The following is a 15,629-nucleotide window of genomic DNA, read 5'->3' as shown; positions in this document are numbered from 1 at the left end:
GGTGGTTGTTGGTTTGCACTTCCGCTATTGCTCACGGTCTCGGCTACAAAGCCTTCAGGCATGCCGGGCTCATTGTTCTGATCTCGGGTCTGATTCTGACTTTCTTCTGGATCGGATGGAATTGGATCCTTCCCGGTGTTCTTCCTTGGAGGCATTCTCCGTGAGTATTTATGGGTGAAAATGATGAAAAAAAAGTTAATGATCGAGTTTAAACAAGAAAGGACAAGAAAATAAATGAATACTTATTAATGGAATAATAACATAGCATGAAAAACAATTGGTTTAAGAACTGAATAAAAATATATACGTGGTACGAAAAGAAACAGGCTTTTAAAATTTTTGGCTAAGCTAAAAAAAAACAAAGGTCCCACTGGGCGTGCCAAAAATTGTTAGCGTTAGCTAATAAATTTTGGTAAAGTGGAAGTGGGTGCGAGAAAAAAAAATAAAAAATGTGATATGAAAAAGGTTACGGAAGAAAAATAGGTACAAAAACGGGTTCTAAATTTTTGGCAAAGCTTAAAAATACGTCCCACTGGGCGTGCCAAAAATTGTTAGCGATATTTTGCGAATATGCTAATTTCAACCTTGTCACGTGTAGTTAGGGTGCGGGCGTGCCAGAGGAATTATTCCTCAATTATGAAAAACGGTTACGTTTGTGAAATTGTGCGTCGAAAAACATGAATTCTAAATCGAAGCGATTGGCGAGGGACGCAAGGATTGAAAAAGTCCCTCTTGGGTCTCTCGCGCCGTTGTAGAAACTTTGCGAGATAAATTGTTTTTATTTAAGCTAAGCGTATAAATTGAAGATGGAAAAATAAAGGAAATTAAAGTGCGGAATTGACAAAAGACCTTTGGAAAAATTGGTATTTTATTGATTGAATAAGTGTTTGAATACATGAAATTGGAAATGAATTACAACTGAAAATTTTCTATATTAAACATATAGACAATCAATTGAACTAAGAAAAGATAAATTAATATAAAGAATTGAGATGCAATTAAAATAAAATTGGAATTCAATAACAAACTCGGAGCCACAGTAGCTATCTCGGATTGATGTTGAATTTTGGCGTTGGTGCGAGGTCCTCGGAGAGCTGCAGTCGGTCGGGCCCGTACGGTATGCGCTTTGTGTAATGTCGAAACGTTGGTAGGCAAATGGGGCAGATTTAAACTTTGACTTTGGGGAGCTTGATTGGAGTGCTTAAGAATTCGGAATTGGGCAAGTAAATAGGGTAAATTGAACTTCGGGAAGTCAGGGACAACTTTCTATAAGGGATCGAAGGCTAAAACGGATTCTAAATGGACGGAATCTGGCTTTGAAAACGACTAGTCGAATCTAGAAAATTCTGGGCAGAATAGCTAAAAGAATTTGGGGTACAAAGATCAGCTTGTAAACGGAGTTTCTGGACACGGAATTGAGTGAATCAAAAGGCTAGATCGAAATTCAGGACGTTAGAAACAACTTTGTCGAAGGGATCGAAGGCAAAAAATAACGATAAATGGACAGAATTGGGCTTTGAAAAAGGATGGACGAATCTGGAAAATTATTTTAGAAAGGAAATTCTAATTGAAAACTTGAGCAGAGTAACGACTTAGAAACACTAATTTGAGTCGAGAAAGTTGAAAGGAGGCTTTTGGAACTTGAATTGAAGCTAAAGGAAGCTAAAGGAGGGACTGAAGCTACGAAAAATGAAGAACGAAAGGAAGAACTTGAAGAACTAAGAACGAAAGAACTTAAGAACTAAAGAGCAAAACTAAGGATTAAGCATTGGAGCTTGAGAGAGGGGTTTTGTTGTGTGTTGAGTGTGATTTTTAATGAAGGGGAGGGGGTCTATTTATAGTATTTTGGAGTGGCACTTTGGTAATTATTGAGTGGCATTTTGGTAATTATTCACCAACTAACTCAACTAACTCCAACTAACTCTAACCAACTAACTTAACTTCCTCAACTTCCTCCAACTACCACTAACCACCAATGCCACATTATCCCACTACCTCAACTTCCTCAAACTGTTGTTCACTCCTTCAAACTGCTGCCGAGAGAGAGTTTACGCCCCGCGTATGTCCGACTACGCCCCGCGTAGTGCAGCTTCTAGATTCGGCGCGTTTTGTTGATGGTGCATACGCGTGGCGTACTTGGCATTACGTCCCGCGTAAGGAAGTATGTCCTGCGTATGAGAATGGACGCCCCGCGTATTGGAGCTTCTGATCTCGAAACGCCTTGTTGCCAAGTTTTACGCGTGGCGTTTCTGAGTTACGTCCCGCGTATTGGAGCCTCTGAAGCAGACCTTCTCTGGTTGCTGGATCTACGCCCCGCGTATTGGAAGACACACCCTGCGTAGTGCCGGACTTTCTCATCGGTTGGCGGTTAGTGTACAAGTGTATTTTCATTATTTTCTAGACAAAAATAGAAACTATACCCTAAATTAAACATAAGCTTTCTATATACATAAAAATAAAATTTATTTTATTTTGGGCCAACAGTTACGTATCAGTAACCGCATCATATCATGTGACTCTACAAAAGCTTAATTTCAATAATACTCATTTCATTACCCTTTATTTAGCAGACAAAAGTTTAACAAACCCAATTATTATAAGTACAAAAGTTTAACATAAATTACAACATAAACCAATTTCAGCAAAATAAGTTTACAAAACAAAAACTAATTGCAAATCTAGAGTGGAAATTTAGCAAAACTGAAGTTGAACAAAATAAAAACCAATTGTCTAAATTAGAGGTGTTCAAAAATCGAATCGGACGAAATAACCGACCGAACTGATGTATTTCGGTTTTTCGGTCTATTAGATTCGGTTTCGGTTTTATTTTATAAAAAAATTTGGTAATATCGGTCGGTTCGATTTTTATGATAAAATTATCGAATTAACCGAACCGACCGAAATAGAAGTTAATTAGATTTATTATTTATAAATTATTTGTAAAAGTAGTTTTATTGTTTCTTTTTCTTTAAATTAGTTATTAATTAATTTTAATATTAAAGTAAGAGATTAAGAGATTATATACCTTTTACTTCAGTCCAATATCTTAGAAGTTTCATATTTTATTGTTATTATGTAATTTAAATTTAGATTTGTCCTACTGTTTTTAATTAAAATATATATTTATCCATTTTCGTAAACTTTATAGTTTAGACATTAAATTCTTGCGTATTTTGTGATTAAAAATTGTAATTACATGTTATAATACATAAGTTACACAATAACAAGTATAAAATTATAAAGTATAACTAATCAGAGTTTAGAAATTTTGTAAATTTACTTTAACTATTTAATATGTGTTGAAACCGAAAACCGAACTGAACTGAACCGAAATATTTAGATCGATTTGGTTCGGTTTTTTAATATTATTCAGTTAGGTTCGATTCTCATTTTAAGTGTTATTCGGTTTTCAGTTATTTCGGTTCGGTTTTCAAACCGAACCGACCGTTGAACACCCCTAGTCCAAATAAGAAAATAGTATCTCGATCAGAGTTAATCAAATTTTGCAAGACTATAGCAGAGAAAAATAAAGATAAAACACAAAGGAAGCCGATACTTAAAAAAAGGGAAGAGCCGAGAAATAAAAAGAAAATACCTAGAATTTATATATCAAATGGCAGAATGCGGAATATTGATTTTAAGATGAATAAGAAACTAATGGGTTATTGGGTTGACCCTGCCAAAAACCTATTCAACCCTTTTATTATATGGGTTAAATGGCTCAACCTCTTTATGACCCAGCTCATAAAAGGGTCAATCCTAACCTATTTAAATGATGGGTTAAATGGGTCAATAAATGGGTTATGACTCATTTTGACACCTCTACCTCCAGGCCAACCCCCGTGCAGAACTCAGCAAACACAGCACTGAGCCCTTTCCAAAGGAAAGAACAGTTGCCAATCCTCTCTTTAGGGCCCCCAAAGATTTTGTCCTTAGTTATAATTTTTTTATAATAGGTCTAAAATTTTATATAAATAATTAGCTTAAAAATAAAAATTAATTAATATATATATAAAGAAATCATTAACAATTTTTTATTTGCACAGTTAGTTTATTATTGATTATAGCAATTATGGTGGTTGATTTTAGGTATTGAAAATATAATAATCCCAAAATTACATTAGTTTACATATAATAAATCATAAATTATTAATTTTTATAGAATTATTGCCTTAAAAAAATTATAGAATTATTTAATAGTGATTTACCATTCTGTAATTAGTAATATTTAGGCTACCATATATATACTTGTACATAGATCTGTTCATGGGCTGGGTCAGGCTGAGCTTGGGCCGAGCCTAACCGGGTTAATGACATAATTACTTTGTCCAAGCCCAACCAAGCCCGCACTATATTTATATCGAGCTCGGGCCGGGCTGGGCCAAGCTAAAAAACTAATTTCCAAGCCCAATCCGGCCCGGCCCAACTAATATCTTTGTATTTTTTAAAAATTAAAATTAAGCTAAAAGCTTATACTATAAATATAAATAATAAAATACAATAAACTAAATTTAGAGGATGATTTCAATAAAAATCAATTAATGCAATCCTAAATAAATAAATAAAACTTTTTGATAGTAATAAATAAAATAGTAACAAAAATATATACATGTTCACCAATTCTAAAAAAATATGTGGTAGGAAAATTTTAGGCTGAAGAAATTTAATTTTTTTATTTTTGGAATATAAAGTTTATTAAACTATAAAAGTTATTAAATTAAAATTATTATCAAAATTTCGGGTCGGGCTAGGTTGGGTCTGGGTTTTGAGACAAATCCAAAGCCCAACCTACTTTATGTGTCGGGCCTATTACGAAACATATATGTCCAAACCCAGGCTTTGAAGAGCGGGCTGGGCGGGCCAGTGGGCTTTTGAACAAGTCTTGTACATAACAGTATCAAATAAACTCTATTATTTATTCTTATTTTTTTATTTAATATTTTTTTAAAACTAATATTAAACTTATTACGAAGGCTTAATACATCCCTACTACTCTTACTTGTCCAAAAAAATCAATTGTCCCTTGATATTTTTAAAATATTCAATTTATCATCTAAATTTGTTTAAAGTGATTTATTAACCCTTAAATTCCACGTAGTAGAATATGGATAAATTTTAAAAAAGTTAAGATGTGTACATTTTAAATAAGTTTACTTTCAAAAAGGCAACTGATCAATTTAAGCAGAGATTAATAGAACTTTTTCAAAATACATGAGCAATGGAATGTTTTAGATAAGTATATGAAGCGAAAGACTGGTAAAGTTTATTAGAGATATAAAAAACACTTGTATAATTTATATAACCCTACTTTTAATTTTATAATTTTTAAATATTTTTATTCATCTTTTGATAAAACAAATTTTACTTTTAAATTAACAGTTCTACAATTATATAAAATTAATAAATCAATTACTATATATTAAAAATATTAGAATTATATGGAAATAAATGAAAAAAACAATTTATTAATATAAAATAAGATAAAGAATAATTTTATCATTTTAAATTTCATTTAGTTTAATTTAATAAATTTCCTTAATATATCATTATTTAAGGAAACTAATAAATTCTTTACCATTTATTTTATGCATTATTTTGGAAAATTTACATAAAAAATTTAAAAAATTATTTATAATTATATTAAATAATAATTTTTTTTAAAGTATACGCAATTTATTAAATAAAAAAGGGAAAATATCCACCCATCCATATGATTCAAATTTATGATCCATCGATCATATGTAAACTCTCAACCATAAGACTTAGAGTTTCACTATATATCAAATAATAATTTAAATTATGTCAAACTAAGTAAATTATTATTTTTAATGTATTTTAAGGATTTATGAATTTTAGTAATATATTTTAGTTATAATTTTATATCTAATTATATTCTTTATGTACAAAATCTTTTTTTTTTTGGAAAAATTATACAGAAATTCATATTTTAAAAACTATTTACAATTATAAAAATCGCTTTTATGTATTTTATCATTATATGATTTTAAATTTTAAAATATCAGAATATCATAATTTTATTTCTATTTTTGTCAAATTTTCAGTTATTCAGTTGCAGAAAATAAAAACAGTTTTAAAAAAACCACCAAATATGACATTTAAATAAATTTGTTTGACATTTAAATAAATTTGTTTAAGAGTCTGACACAGTTATAAATAATTTGTTAATTATGATCATTGTGTAATTTATTTTATTAATTTTTTTTTTTTTTGTATCCAAACTCGGCCCATCGAATATGGATATCCGAAGCTGTCATCATATGTAAGCAAAAATAGGAAAAGTAGAAAAAATAGGGTTTTAGCGGATTATGAGGCATTGATTAATGGAACAAAAGCAAGTTTTTATGGCCCACAACGTATACTAGTAACGAATATACTCTATAATTTCCCATAAACGGTCCCGCTTCTTCAAATTTTGAATTCAGACAGAGAGCTCCCCTCATTTCATTTCATTTCAAATCTCCTCCTCTTCATTCCTCAATTCATTCAATCCAAATTAAATTATGGCTTCTCGCTACAACTCCTACGATTCTAGATCCTCTTCCCGTTTCTCAGACCCTTCTTCCTCTTCTGAATTCAACTCCATTCCTTCAACCAAAACCAACTCACGAGCTCTAGTCAAAGCTAAACCTTCCGATTTCTCCCAATCCAACACCAGGACTAAGAGCAATGATCACAATTTGAGCTCCATGGTCAGGAAATTCTTGGATAAGAAATCTACCGTCAAGGGGACTTCTAATAAAGCGGCACCAGGCCTTATTATTCCTTCCGATTTGATAGCCGAGGACTTGAAGAAAACTGCCAGGAAAGGCACGGCCTTTACTGGCCTGCAGAAGAAATTGTTCGGGAAGGAGAAAGATAAGGATAAGAAGACAGTCAAGGCTTTGACTGAGGTTAAGGGGACTCGAAATAGTGGCAATACCAGGACACTGGCAATGGTATTGAGAAGTGAGAGGGAGCTTTTGAGTGAGAATAAAGAGCAAGAGATGGAGATTGCTGAGCTGAAGTTGGTGCTTGAAGCCAAGAACAGAGAAGTGAGTAGGGTTTCATTGCTTTTAGATTCAGTTCCTTTTTGGAAACTACTTAATTCAAGACTTGATAATCTTGTTGCTTTTCTGGATTTTGAGTTTTGGCTGTAATTGAAAATTCCAAATCCATGTCTATATATGCTTCTGCTACAATTGGAATTTTATTGATTGTTATACTTTTTATATGGTAAGTGCAGGTTGAGAAATTGAAGGACTTGTGCTTGAAACAAAGAGAAGAAATTAAAGCACTAAAAGATGCCATTCTTTTCCCTGATTTGATGAATTGTGGGTATCAAGAGTTATTAGAGAGACAAGGATCTGAATTGAAGCAAGCCAAACAACTCATACCAACTCTTCAGAGGCAGGTCACTTCCCTTACTGGGCAGTTACAGTGCCTTGCTGAGGATCTTGCCGAGGTATCGTAATCCTAGGTTCCCTTTCAATTTATGTTGAACCTTATTCTGAACCTGTGGAAACTCAATTTATTATGAGCAGGTGAAGGCTGATAAATATACAAGGACACTTCAACATCGTTGCAGCTCACCGAGGACACCAACATATGATCATGAAGAAGCTACTAATTCTTTGGTAAGCATCCTGCTATATCTTGCATAATGGAATCTATAGTTTGATAGTTCAACTTAATTTAAACAAGGTGTTGCTCTTGTAATCAAACTAATATATCTTAGGGCTCTCCCTCAATATATTTACATCGGTTGGTTGATTATTGTTACAGGCCTTCTGGTTTAAACTTGTTAAGCATTTCAAAATAAGTGTCAATAAATGTTTGCTAAAGAAATGACATGTTTTTCCCTTCCATAAGGGGTGATAATTTTGAGCTATTGTGTCGATCGTGTCGTATCAGTCGAAACTGTGGCTGTTCTTCTCTGCAAATTGTGTTATTGTATATGAAATTGTCATCCTACTTTCCAAACTTTGGCAAGCATGTGTGGATCAGTTGTCTTTGCTTTAAGCTTTCATCTGTGATAATCTGTTGAATCACTTGATATAGGAGTTCAGCAGCTCTTGTGATCCTGTTAGCCCAGGTAGTCCAGATGACATGTTTCTCAAGGATTTAAATCCATGTTTGACACCCTATTGTGCCAAGACAAAATCAAAGGTAACCAAACCTATAATTCTTATGTTAAATATAAAACAAATGACACAAAATCCGTTGTAGGAATTTGAAGCAACAGGCTATGATTCTCCTCTTGAAGTGAACTCATCTATCGAAAATACGCAAATGTGGAACGAAGTTCGTTTTAATGGACGTTTCAGGAGGATGTCTAAGAGTTCAGATTGTTACAAGAGCAGCACAATGAGCAGTGCAGCTCGCAGATCAGATGAAAGCAAATGCTTATATGGAAAACAAATGAACACAAGGCGTTTCTAATGTCCTTCTAGTTTGAATGTGAAAAGCTTTGTTTTGTCTTATATGGCTTCTTGTTACCCCTTTTTACCCCATGTTTGAATCATAAGTTATGGTAAGAAGAAACAGCTCCTAGTTAGTTGTACATGGTGTGACTTCAGCACTTGAATAATTATGAAAAGCTAAAACCGTTTCATCTTTCCCATACTATGCCTTTATTGAAGTCCCAAATCATATACGAAATTCAGTAATTTATGCTTCTTTTCCATTAGTTTTAATTCAGTACTGCTAAGCATAAATGTGGTAACTCGATTTTGGTCAGAAGTGGAGGAGAGGCACAAGTATATGTAAGGCAGGCCTGGCATAAAATGCAGTACAACAAGGCATTTATATGTCCTGAAATCTTAAACCTGGACAAGCTTTGAATGAAGGTTGTCTTTTGATTGTAATGCCACGCAAGGCAATTTAATGAAATGCATTTATTCTACAAAGATGTTCAGTCTGTCCAAGTCAAATATAAAGATAGTAGCAGCTCCCAAATGAGTAGGTATTCAACTAATTAAGTTGCTTGTCAGCCGAAACTGTGGCTGTTTATTTAAATCTTACGACAGTATCATAAATAACGAATACGATTCATTAGAAATGATACTCCCTTCGGTCCACAATAGAAGTCTTTTAAGGTTAATGCACACTAATTAAGAAATGCAATTAATTTTAAGTAAAAGACCTTGTTACCCTTGTAATAATTGCATCCACTAATAACTTTATCTATTCCCAAGATAAAAAGGTCAACTTAAATAGGGGTATATTTGGTAAAAGTAAATTAATGTGCATAGATTTAAGCAAAATGTCATGTATTGTGGAACAAAAAAAAACTCTCTAGAATGACTTCTATTGTGGACCGGAGGAGTAGGTAGCAGAGTATTTTCGAGTAATTTTTTTCCGTGCAACTGTTTAAATATATAAATTAAATAATAATCTAATAAATTATAAATTTAAATACTCAATGTTCTAACATAATATAAAATTCAAGAGTAAACGAAAAATACATAGCAGGTACCACGCTTTTTCTTTTATCTTATTCCCGTTCGAAACCTTTTTTTACAAAATAACAGTGGGATTGCATAGCAGCGGTGCCTCAAAATCCATACCGGTTGCCATCTCCAAAGGTGATTTAGAGTTGTAAGGGCTGCAACTTTAAAACAACAAAGACAAAAACAAAACAATTCCACTCTCAGATCCATCTCCGAATATTTTGAGAGATGAATAAAAAGCGGTCCGGTACACTACGCATCTCCTAAACGAGGGTCCAGACAGAGATCCCACCACAGGGAACAAAAATTCCCGCAAATATTTTGTTTTAAATATTAAATGAAAAGGGCATAAATGTCAAAAAGAGTGCGGTAGGTGGAAAAAATATTACGGTAAATAGCATTACCCTTTTCTAAAAGTATATACATCTATTCTTTAAATATTAATTTGTTTTTTATGTTAAATAAATTTTATTATAACACTAGTTAAAAATCTAGACATTTGTATTTAATTAAATCTTAAATTAGTATGGCTTTGGTTTTTTTTATTTGTTAATTTGATGTTTTATTTTTATACAAATCACACAAAGTCAGGAGAAAGTCTCAACTCATCACCGTACCGTTCTAATTTCCGGATAAAAAAATCTCCATCTTCCCCATTCCTGTCAGGGCAGATACCCCATAGAAACAGGAAATCAGGAAATGTGCCCTGTTGACAACCCTGATTCATTCTACCATCAACATAATTTATTCCGGAATTCATTCTACCATCTAGACGAAGGTAACTCAGGGAAGCTTACCTTGTAGCAAGTAGGAAATTTAATCAAGAAGAAAATAAAATAAAAATGTTGTAGAAGAAAACCATACATACATACATACATGTAAACCATCTCAAAAATTCTGGTACATTCTTCATACGTAGGCAATTGGTACAATGATCTTATTTCTTTTTCTATATCAGTATTAGTGAATACCTTACACCTATTTAATTTTACAAGCAATCAGGAAAAACACATGTATTATTTGGACCCTTATCCCAGAGACGGAAAAAAAAAGAAGAAAAAATAGGGACAAGGGTTCACAACATAAAAAACCAATGCTTTTTCCTATCTAAATGACTTCAGTATAGAGCATATACAATTGTGAAAATGGTACCATAACAAAACTGTTAACTCTACCAAAATTGTACTGCACCGCAAAGTTCAAGCCCACGAACAAGTCATGAAGCTCTGCTGATAGCTATTCTCCGTGAGAAAACAACGATTCGATAGAGAAAAAAGCCCATCCAACTATGGAACTCCAACCTTTTGTATGAGTACAAAAGTAGGACCTGTTTACCAGTTATTTAGCTGTGAAGTTATGCTTTTAACCACAGGATGATATTCTGTGTGCATATATCTTTTTGATTTCTCCGAGCCAGGTTCTTCAAGCCATTCATCATATAATCTTTTAACAAGAGGATTCTCAAAGGGATCTGCTACCACAACCTGTAATTTAACATTGAACATTTGGACCACATAATAAGACTTGTCTTGTCCAAGATAAAATTATAAAAGAAAATACCCTAAAAACCTTGGCAAAGAACAAGCACAATAGAAACTTAAAAAGAAACCTACAAATCCCAGTCTAGCAGCTGCAGTTCTTGGTCATTGAACTCTCAAATTATTTCAATTGTCTCATCATTCTAAAGTTTATCATTTGAATTACTGCATGTATCGCTTAATTTAATAACACATGCTCAGCTTTTCTTAATGTAGTGATTATCCATACATTGAAACCGCAGTCAACAAACATCATAGAAGAGTTGCGACAATTTCACCAGCACAAGACATTCAACTTTTTTGAACTAACTAGACAATCCATTAGTTAACAAAAATGAAAAAGCACTGGAACATGAGACTGCTTTCTCCAAGGATCTTATCCTTGCTTGCCAAATTGGATGCAAATGATATTTGTGTTGGTCCAAATAAACATAGATTGTCTAAAAGATACATTAAGAACCTAAAACCATTAAGAGACTGAAGTATCAGTCTGCATCCTAGCAGCTGAGATAAATTCTATGCTTCACCAAGTTTCAGGTCCATTCTTCCACGAAGTCAATAATAACGCTACACAATCAATGTGACAGGTTTTTTTTTTTTTTTCAATTTCACTAAGGATTAGGTAGAATTTTCCAGCTGACAAAAAACATACAAGCTTAGGCACTACTAATGGTCCTAATAAGAGATTTCTGCAGCATGTTCGCCATTTAAAATACACATTTAGTCATATCTATCAAAAGCACGCAGATTGCGCAAAACAGTAAACTAGGCATGCTAACAGGAAGATCCTGGGATCAACCAAGTCAAAATAAAAGCATTAACAGCCTTCAAATTCAATAGATTCATCATATTGGATGGATATAACAAGCCACAGATACAAAAGGATGAGGGCCATGGCCTAATCATAATGTAAACAAAAATGAACATTCTCAAACTCACATTTTCCATGTAAATGCCTTCTAAAGACTGAAGCAATTCCTTTGGAGATTGCCCTGGATTTGGTTTGATTTGACCTCCACCATTTAAGCAACCTGTTTTGACCAAATTAATTAAAACCAACAGCAATAGAGAGGAAACTGAATTTATCAGATTCAGAATGTAATGCAAATCAATAAGTGAGATAGAAAGAGAGAGACCTGACGGACAAGCCATAACCTCCACAAAATGATAATCACATTTTCGCATTTTTACTTTCCTAACAATATTTTGCAGATTCTGGAAGCCATAACAAACTGCAAATTTCAACACAACATGCCCATCTACCTGCCATAAATATATTGCACAAAATTTAACACAAACATATTAAAATATGCCCCTGAATTATCAAATAAAAAATTAGTGAGATCACTCGGCTAGAAAATGGGGCCGAAACTCAAAAAGGCAGAACTTACTTCCAGGCTCACTTCCCGAAAATCTGTATTTCTTATAGTCTTGAATGCCAAAGGACCTTTGGTTTCTACTCCAAATAGCACTTTAGCAGCATACCGGAACACTGTTTCTGCATACCCACCAGAACTTCCGGATACTCCGTAAAGATATCCCTCTTCATTAACATTTGTCAAACTGCATGCAGATTAACATATATTTAGTCTTCGGGGCCTTTATGACACATATAAAGCCTTTGAAGGACTAATCAATCCCTTACATATTATCCAGAGGAGAATCTTCTAAGGCTGAAAAGTCCACTGATTTCAACTGCAAAAGTTGATGAAGCAAAACGTAACTAACCTTTTTAACAAGAAAGACCATAGATGCTACCAAAAAAAAAAAAAAGACGGCAGCCTCACCTTTATCAAATCTAAAACTTCTCCAGATGTCAAAACAGAATCAACCTCTGGAATAATGACATGATTCTCGTTGCTTTCTCCCTGAGATTCCACTTCAAAGGTGAAATCGTCCCTCACAGCCTCAAGCTTCTTATCATAACAAGGCATCACAGTCACATGGTAAACCTCATCTGGCCTATGATTCAGATTTTCACCAATTACATTATTGACACATACATGACGTCCCAAAAAACTAACTTAACTATCTTAGTTACTCATAGAGATAAAGATGCAAGCTCTGAAGATTCAACCTATGAATTTATCAACTCATACTAAACTTCAGATTTTCTAGAATACAAAATAAGAAAGACAATAGAAATAAAGTGTTTTTTCATCTTGCCTTTTTGGCATGGTTAGAATGTTACATGTCACATCTCTTAAACAAAATGGGGCGTCCACCAACAAACAGTATCATGATAGAGGTGGAGATTAAGCTAGATGGCAAAATGCCTTTTAAAAGGAATACAAAAATACAATCGCTAGTCTTCACAAACTTATTTAAAATAAACCATACAAATTACCTCCCAAAATAATTTGACAATATCAGAGCTTAGACACATAACTCTTCTACGTACTTGTAACTGTTAATGATGATATGCTTTAAAACATATAATCAGAAAGAAAATCAAGGCCAAACATAATTACCTAAGATCCATCTTTTGACAAATCTGATGCTTAATCGTAGCCCCCATTGTTTGCTGAGGACTCTTCACAGAAGATATATAAGGCAGTATATAGGACCCTAATTGTTTTTCAGCATAGCATACCCAACCTGCATTTGCAGACAAACATTTATGTAAAAAGCTTTTTTCAACACTGCCCCCTTCCTGAACAAGCCATTCATTCTTTGTTAGGGGAAAAACAGTAAAAGAGAGACAAGCGGGCATGAGCATAGGACAGAAAATAAACCTGGGCATGCCGATGAAAGCAAGGGAAGGGCTGATTTAGATCTTTCATCATCATTTAATTGGCTTTCTTTGTAGCGGGTAATAAACTCATTACAAGTTTCAATAAGTGTTATATCTCTACTACAACTTGTATCAAATACAGCCTTTACTCCCAAGGTCTTGAAAAATGTAGTCAGTTTCTTAAAAACCTATCAATATAAGAAAATTATAATTAGAAAGAGCAAATCTTTATACCTATATAGTATACTAACATGCAAACTGGCACGTAATTGGATTATTACCTGAAGTGGAGAAATGCCGAAATGAACTGCAAGAGAAGATCTTGATTGTGGAGAGAGTGAGATAATTATCGACTTCCCTTTAGCAATATTAGAAAGGAAGTCATCCACACTTTGCTTCTCAAGCATAACTGTCTCTGCTGAGGTTATGCATCCACTGGAGAGATACCATAAACTCTATCAATTTCTAGCAGAATACTAAAAACCTACCTTTTTTGCTTTCACAAAAATGAGAAAATTTTAGACGAGAGATTTTCTGAAAATTGAATGTTTCTCATATCTATATAATTTATCAAAAAATTGTTATGCTTAAGCCACTCGTTCACTGAGGAAGATGCATCACATGCATGTCCTAGTTCCAAGTAGTATGTGGAATATCAAACCAATTATGATAATTTCCGATTTCTAAATTCAATGATTAAACTATTTCTGTAACCATGAACCCCGAATTAAGGCATTAGGCTCTTTTGTAGAAAGCTTGAGAAAGAAATGAGCTTACCTGCAAGCCAAACAATCCTTAAGGGAGATTTTAACAGGTTCTGTTTGCTTATTATTAGAAACTGAAACCTTCACCTGAAATCCAAAAGAAACCCAGAAATACGAATTAGAAAATTAAAGAAAAATTAAAAGAAAAAGAAATTGAGGAGCGAGCGGTATTACCTGGGGATTCTCTGATTTCTTAGTGTTTGACTTCAATCCCTTCAAAGAGACGACACAGGCCTGAGAAGGCGCAATGAAATCACTGAGATCGCCAATCCTTAACGTTGGCGAAAACTTGTCCGACATCCTATTGGAGTTGTCTTTCAAGTTTAGGGTTTGTTGATTAGAAGTTGGAAGGCGGTTCAGGGCAGTGAAGAAAGCAGGAAAGCTGATACGTATTGAACAAAGGAGAAAGTAAAAAGGTTTGTTTGCTATCTAAATTCAATTCTTTCTTCTATCGTCAAAACCACAAGTGGAATGTGGTGGACACGTGCTTCAAAAATGGCGATTAGCGCTAGATTACTTTCCTCAATTAGAGATAGGACGGATACAATTACATAAAATAAAATAATTACTCCAGTACGACTCCGTTTTATTATTATTATGTAAATAAAATAAATATTATTCAATATATTTAAGATAATTAATGTGTAATTAATATTTAGTAATTAAATTCTTATCTTTAAGTAATTAATGTTTATTGTTCATTACTTAAACAATATCCAATTTAATTAACAAATAAAAAGAGCGGCCCGGTGCATTACGCGTCCCCGCTAAGCAAGGGTCCGAGGAGGTGTCTCACCACAAGGGTATACTGGGGGCAAGCCTTCCCTTGCCAATTTTTTTTGGCAAGAGGCCGCTCCTAAGACTCGAACCCCACGACAATAATTTTTAATTATATTTATTCATTGTAAAATAAATATTATTAGATCTCTTTTTTTTTGGTGGGAAAGGGAAAGAAAAGAAAACAAAGAGCCCGAAAGCCTAGCCAGGGATTAGCCTAGGAAAGCTAACCCCCACCACATCATCCCTAAGAAGAGAATTAAGATAAATAGGAGGATAAAGAAGGGTAGTGACGCCCATCATGCAATCATGCCCAGCAGACGCCAGACGATCAGCAACCTGGTTCTGCTCTCTGAAGATATGACTG

The 15,629-nt window shown here is 33.7% G+C and overlaps 2 protein-coding genes across 3 annotated transcripts; one reads left to right on the top strand and one right to left on the bottom strand.

The window, feature by feature from the left end:
* Positions 1–6,427: 6,427 nt before the first annotated feature.
* LOC136205378 (uncharacterized) lies at positions 6,428–8,625 on the top strand. Of its 2 annotated transcripts, XM_065995937.1 has the most exons (5): positions 6,429–7,052; positions 7,244–7,462; positions 7,542–7,634; positions 8,059–8,166; positions 8,227–8,625. In XM_065995937.1, the coding sequence occupies exons 1-5, from the start codon at positions 6,522–6,524 to the stop codon at positions 8,437–8,439; spliced, it is 1,164 nt and encodes a 387-aa protein (XP_065852009.1). In that variant the 5' UTR covers positions 6,429–6,521; the 3' UTR covers positions 8,440–8,625. The 2 variants fall into 2 exon arrangements, with proteins under 2 accessions (XP_065852010.1, XP_065852009.1); XM_065995938.1 differs by lacking the exon at positions 8,059–8,166 and having other exon boundaries at positions 6,428–7,052.
* Positions 8,626–10,294: 1,669 nt separating this feature from the next.
* LOC136206055 (protein NAR1) lies at positions 10,295–14,909 on the bottom strand. Its single transcript, XM_065996967.1, has 11 exons — positions 14,660–14,909; positions 14,499–14,572; positions 14,003–14,156; positions 13,723–13,909; positions 13,459–13,585; positions 12,775–12,949; positions 12,633–12,682; positions 12,379–12,550; positions 12,124–12,250; positions 11,927–12,018; positions 10,295–10,933 (listed from the first exon to the last, which is right to left on the bottom strand). Exons 1-11 carry the CDS (start codon positions 14,783–14,785, stop codon positions 10,781–10,783), a joined length of 1,437 nt encoding a protein of 478 aa, XP_065853039.1. The 5' UTR covers positions 14,786–14,909; the 3' UTR covers positions 10,295–10,780.
* Between the last annotated feature and the right edge of the window lie 720 nt (positions 14,910–15,629).

This window comes from Euphorbia lathyris, chromosome 9, assembly GCF_963576675.1.
Source record: "Euphorbia lathyris chromosome 9, ddEupLath1.1, whole genome shotgun sequence".
In the NCBI taxonomy this organism is placed as follows: Eukaryota; Viridiplantae; Streptophyta; class Magnoliopsida; order Malpighiales; family Euphorbiaceae; genus Euphorbia; species Euphorbia lathyris.
The sequence above is the reverse complement of the archived record's forward strand: the minus strand, read 5'-3'. Positions and strand labels throughout refer to the sequence as shown.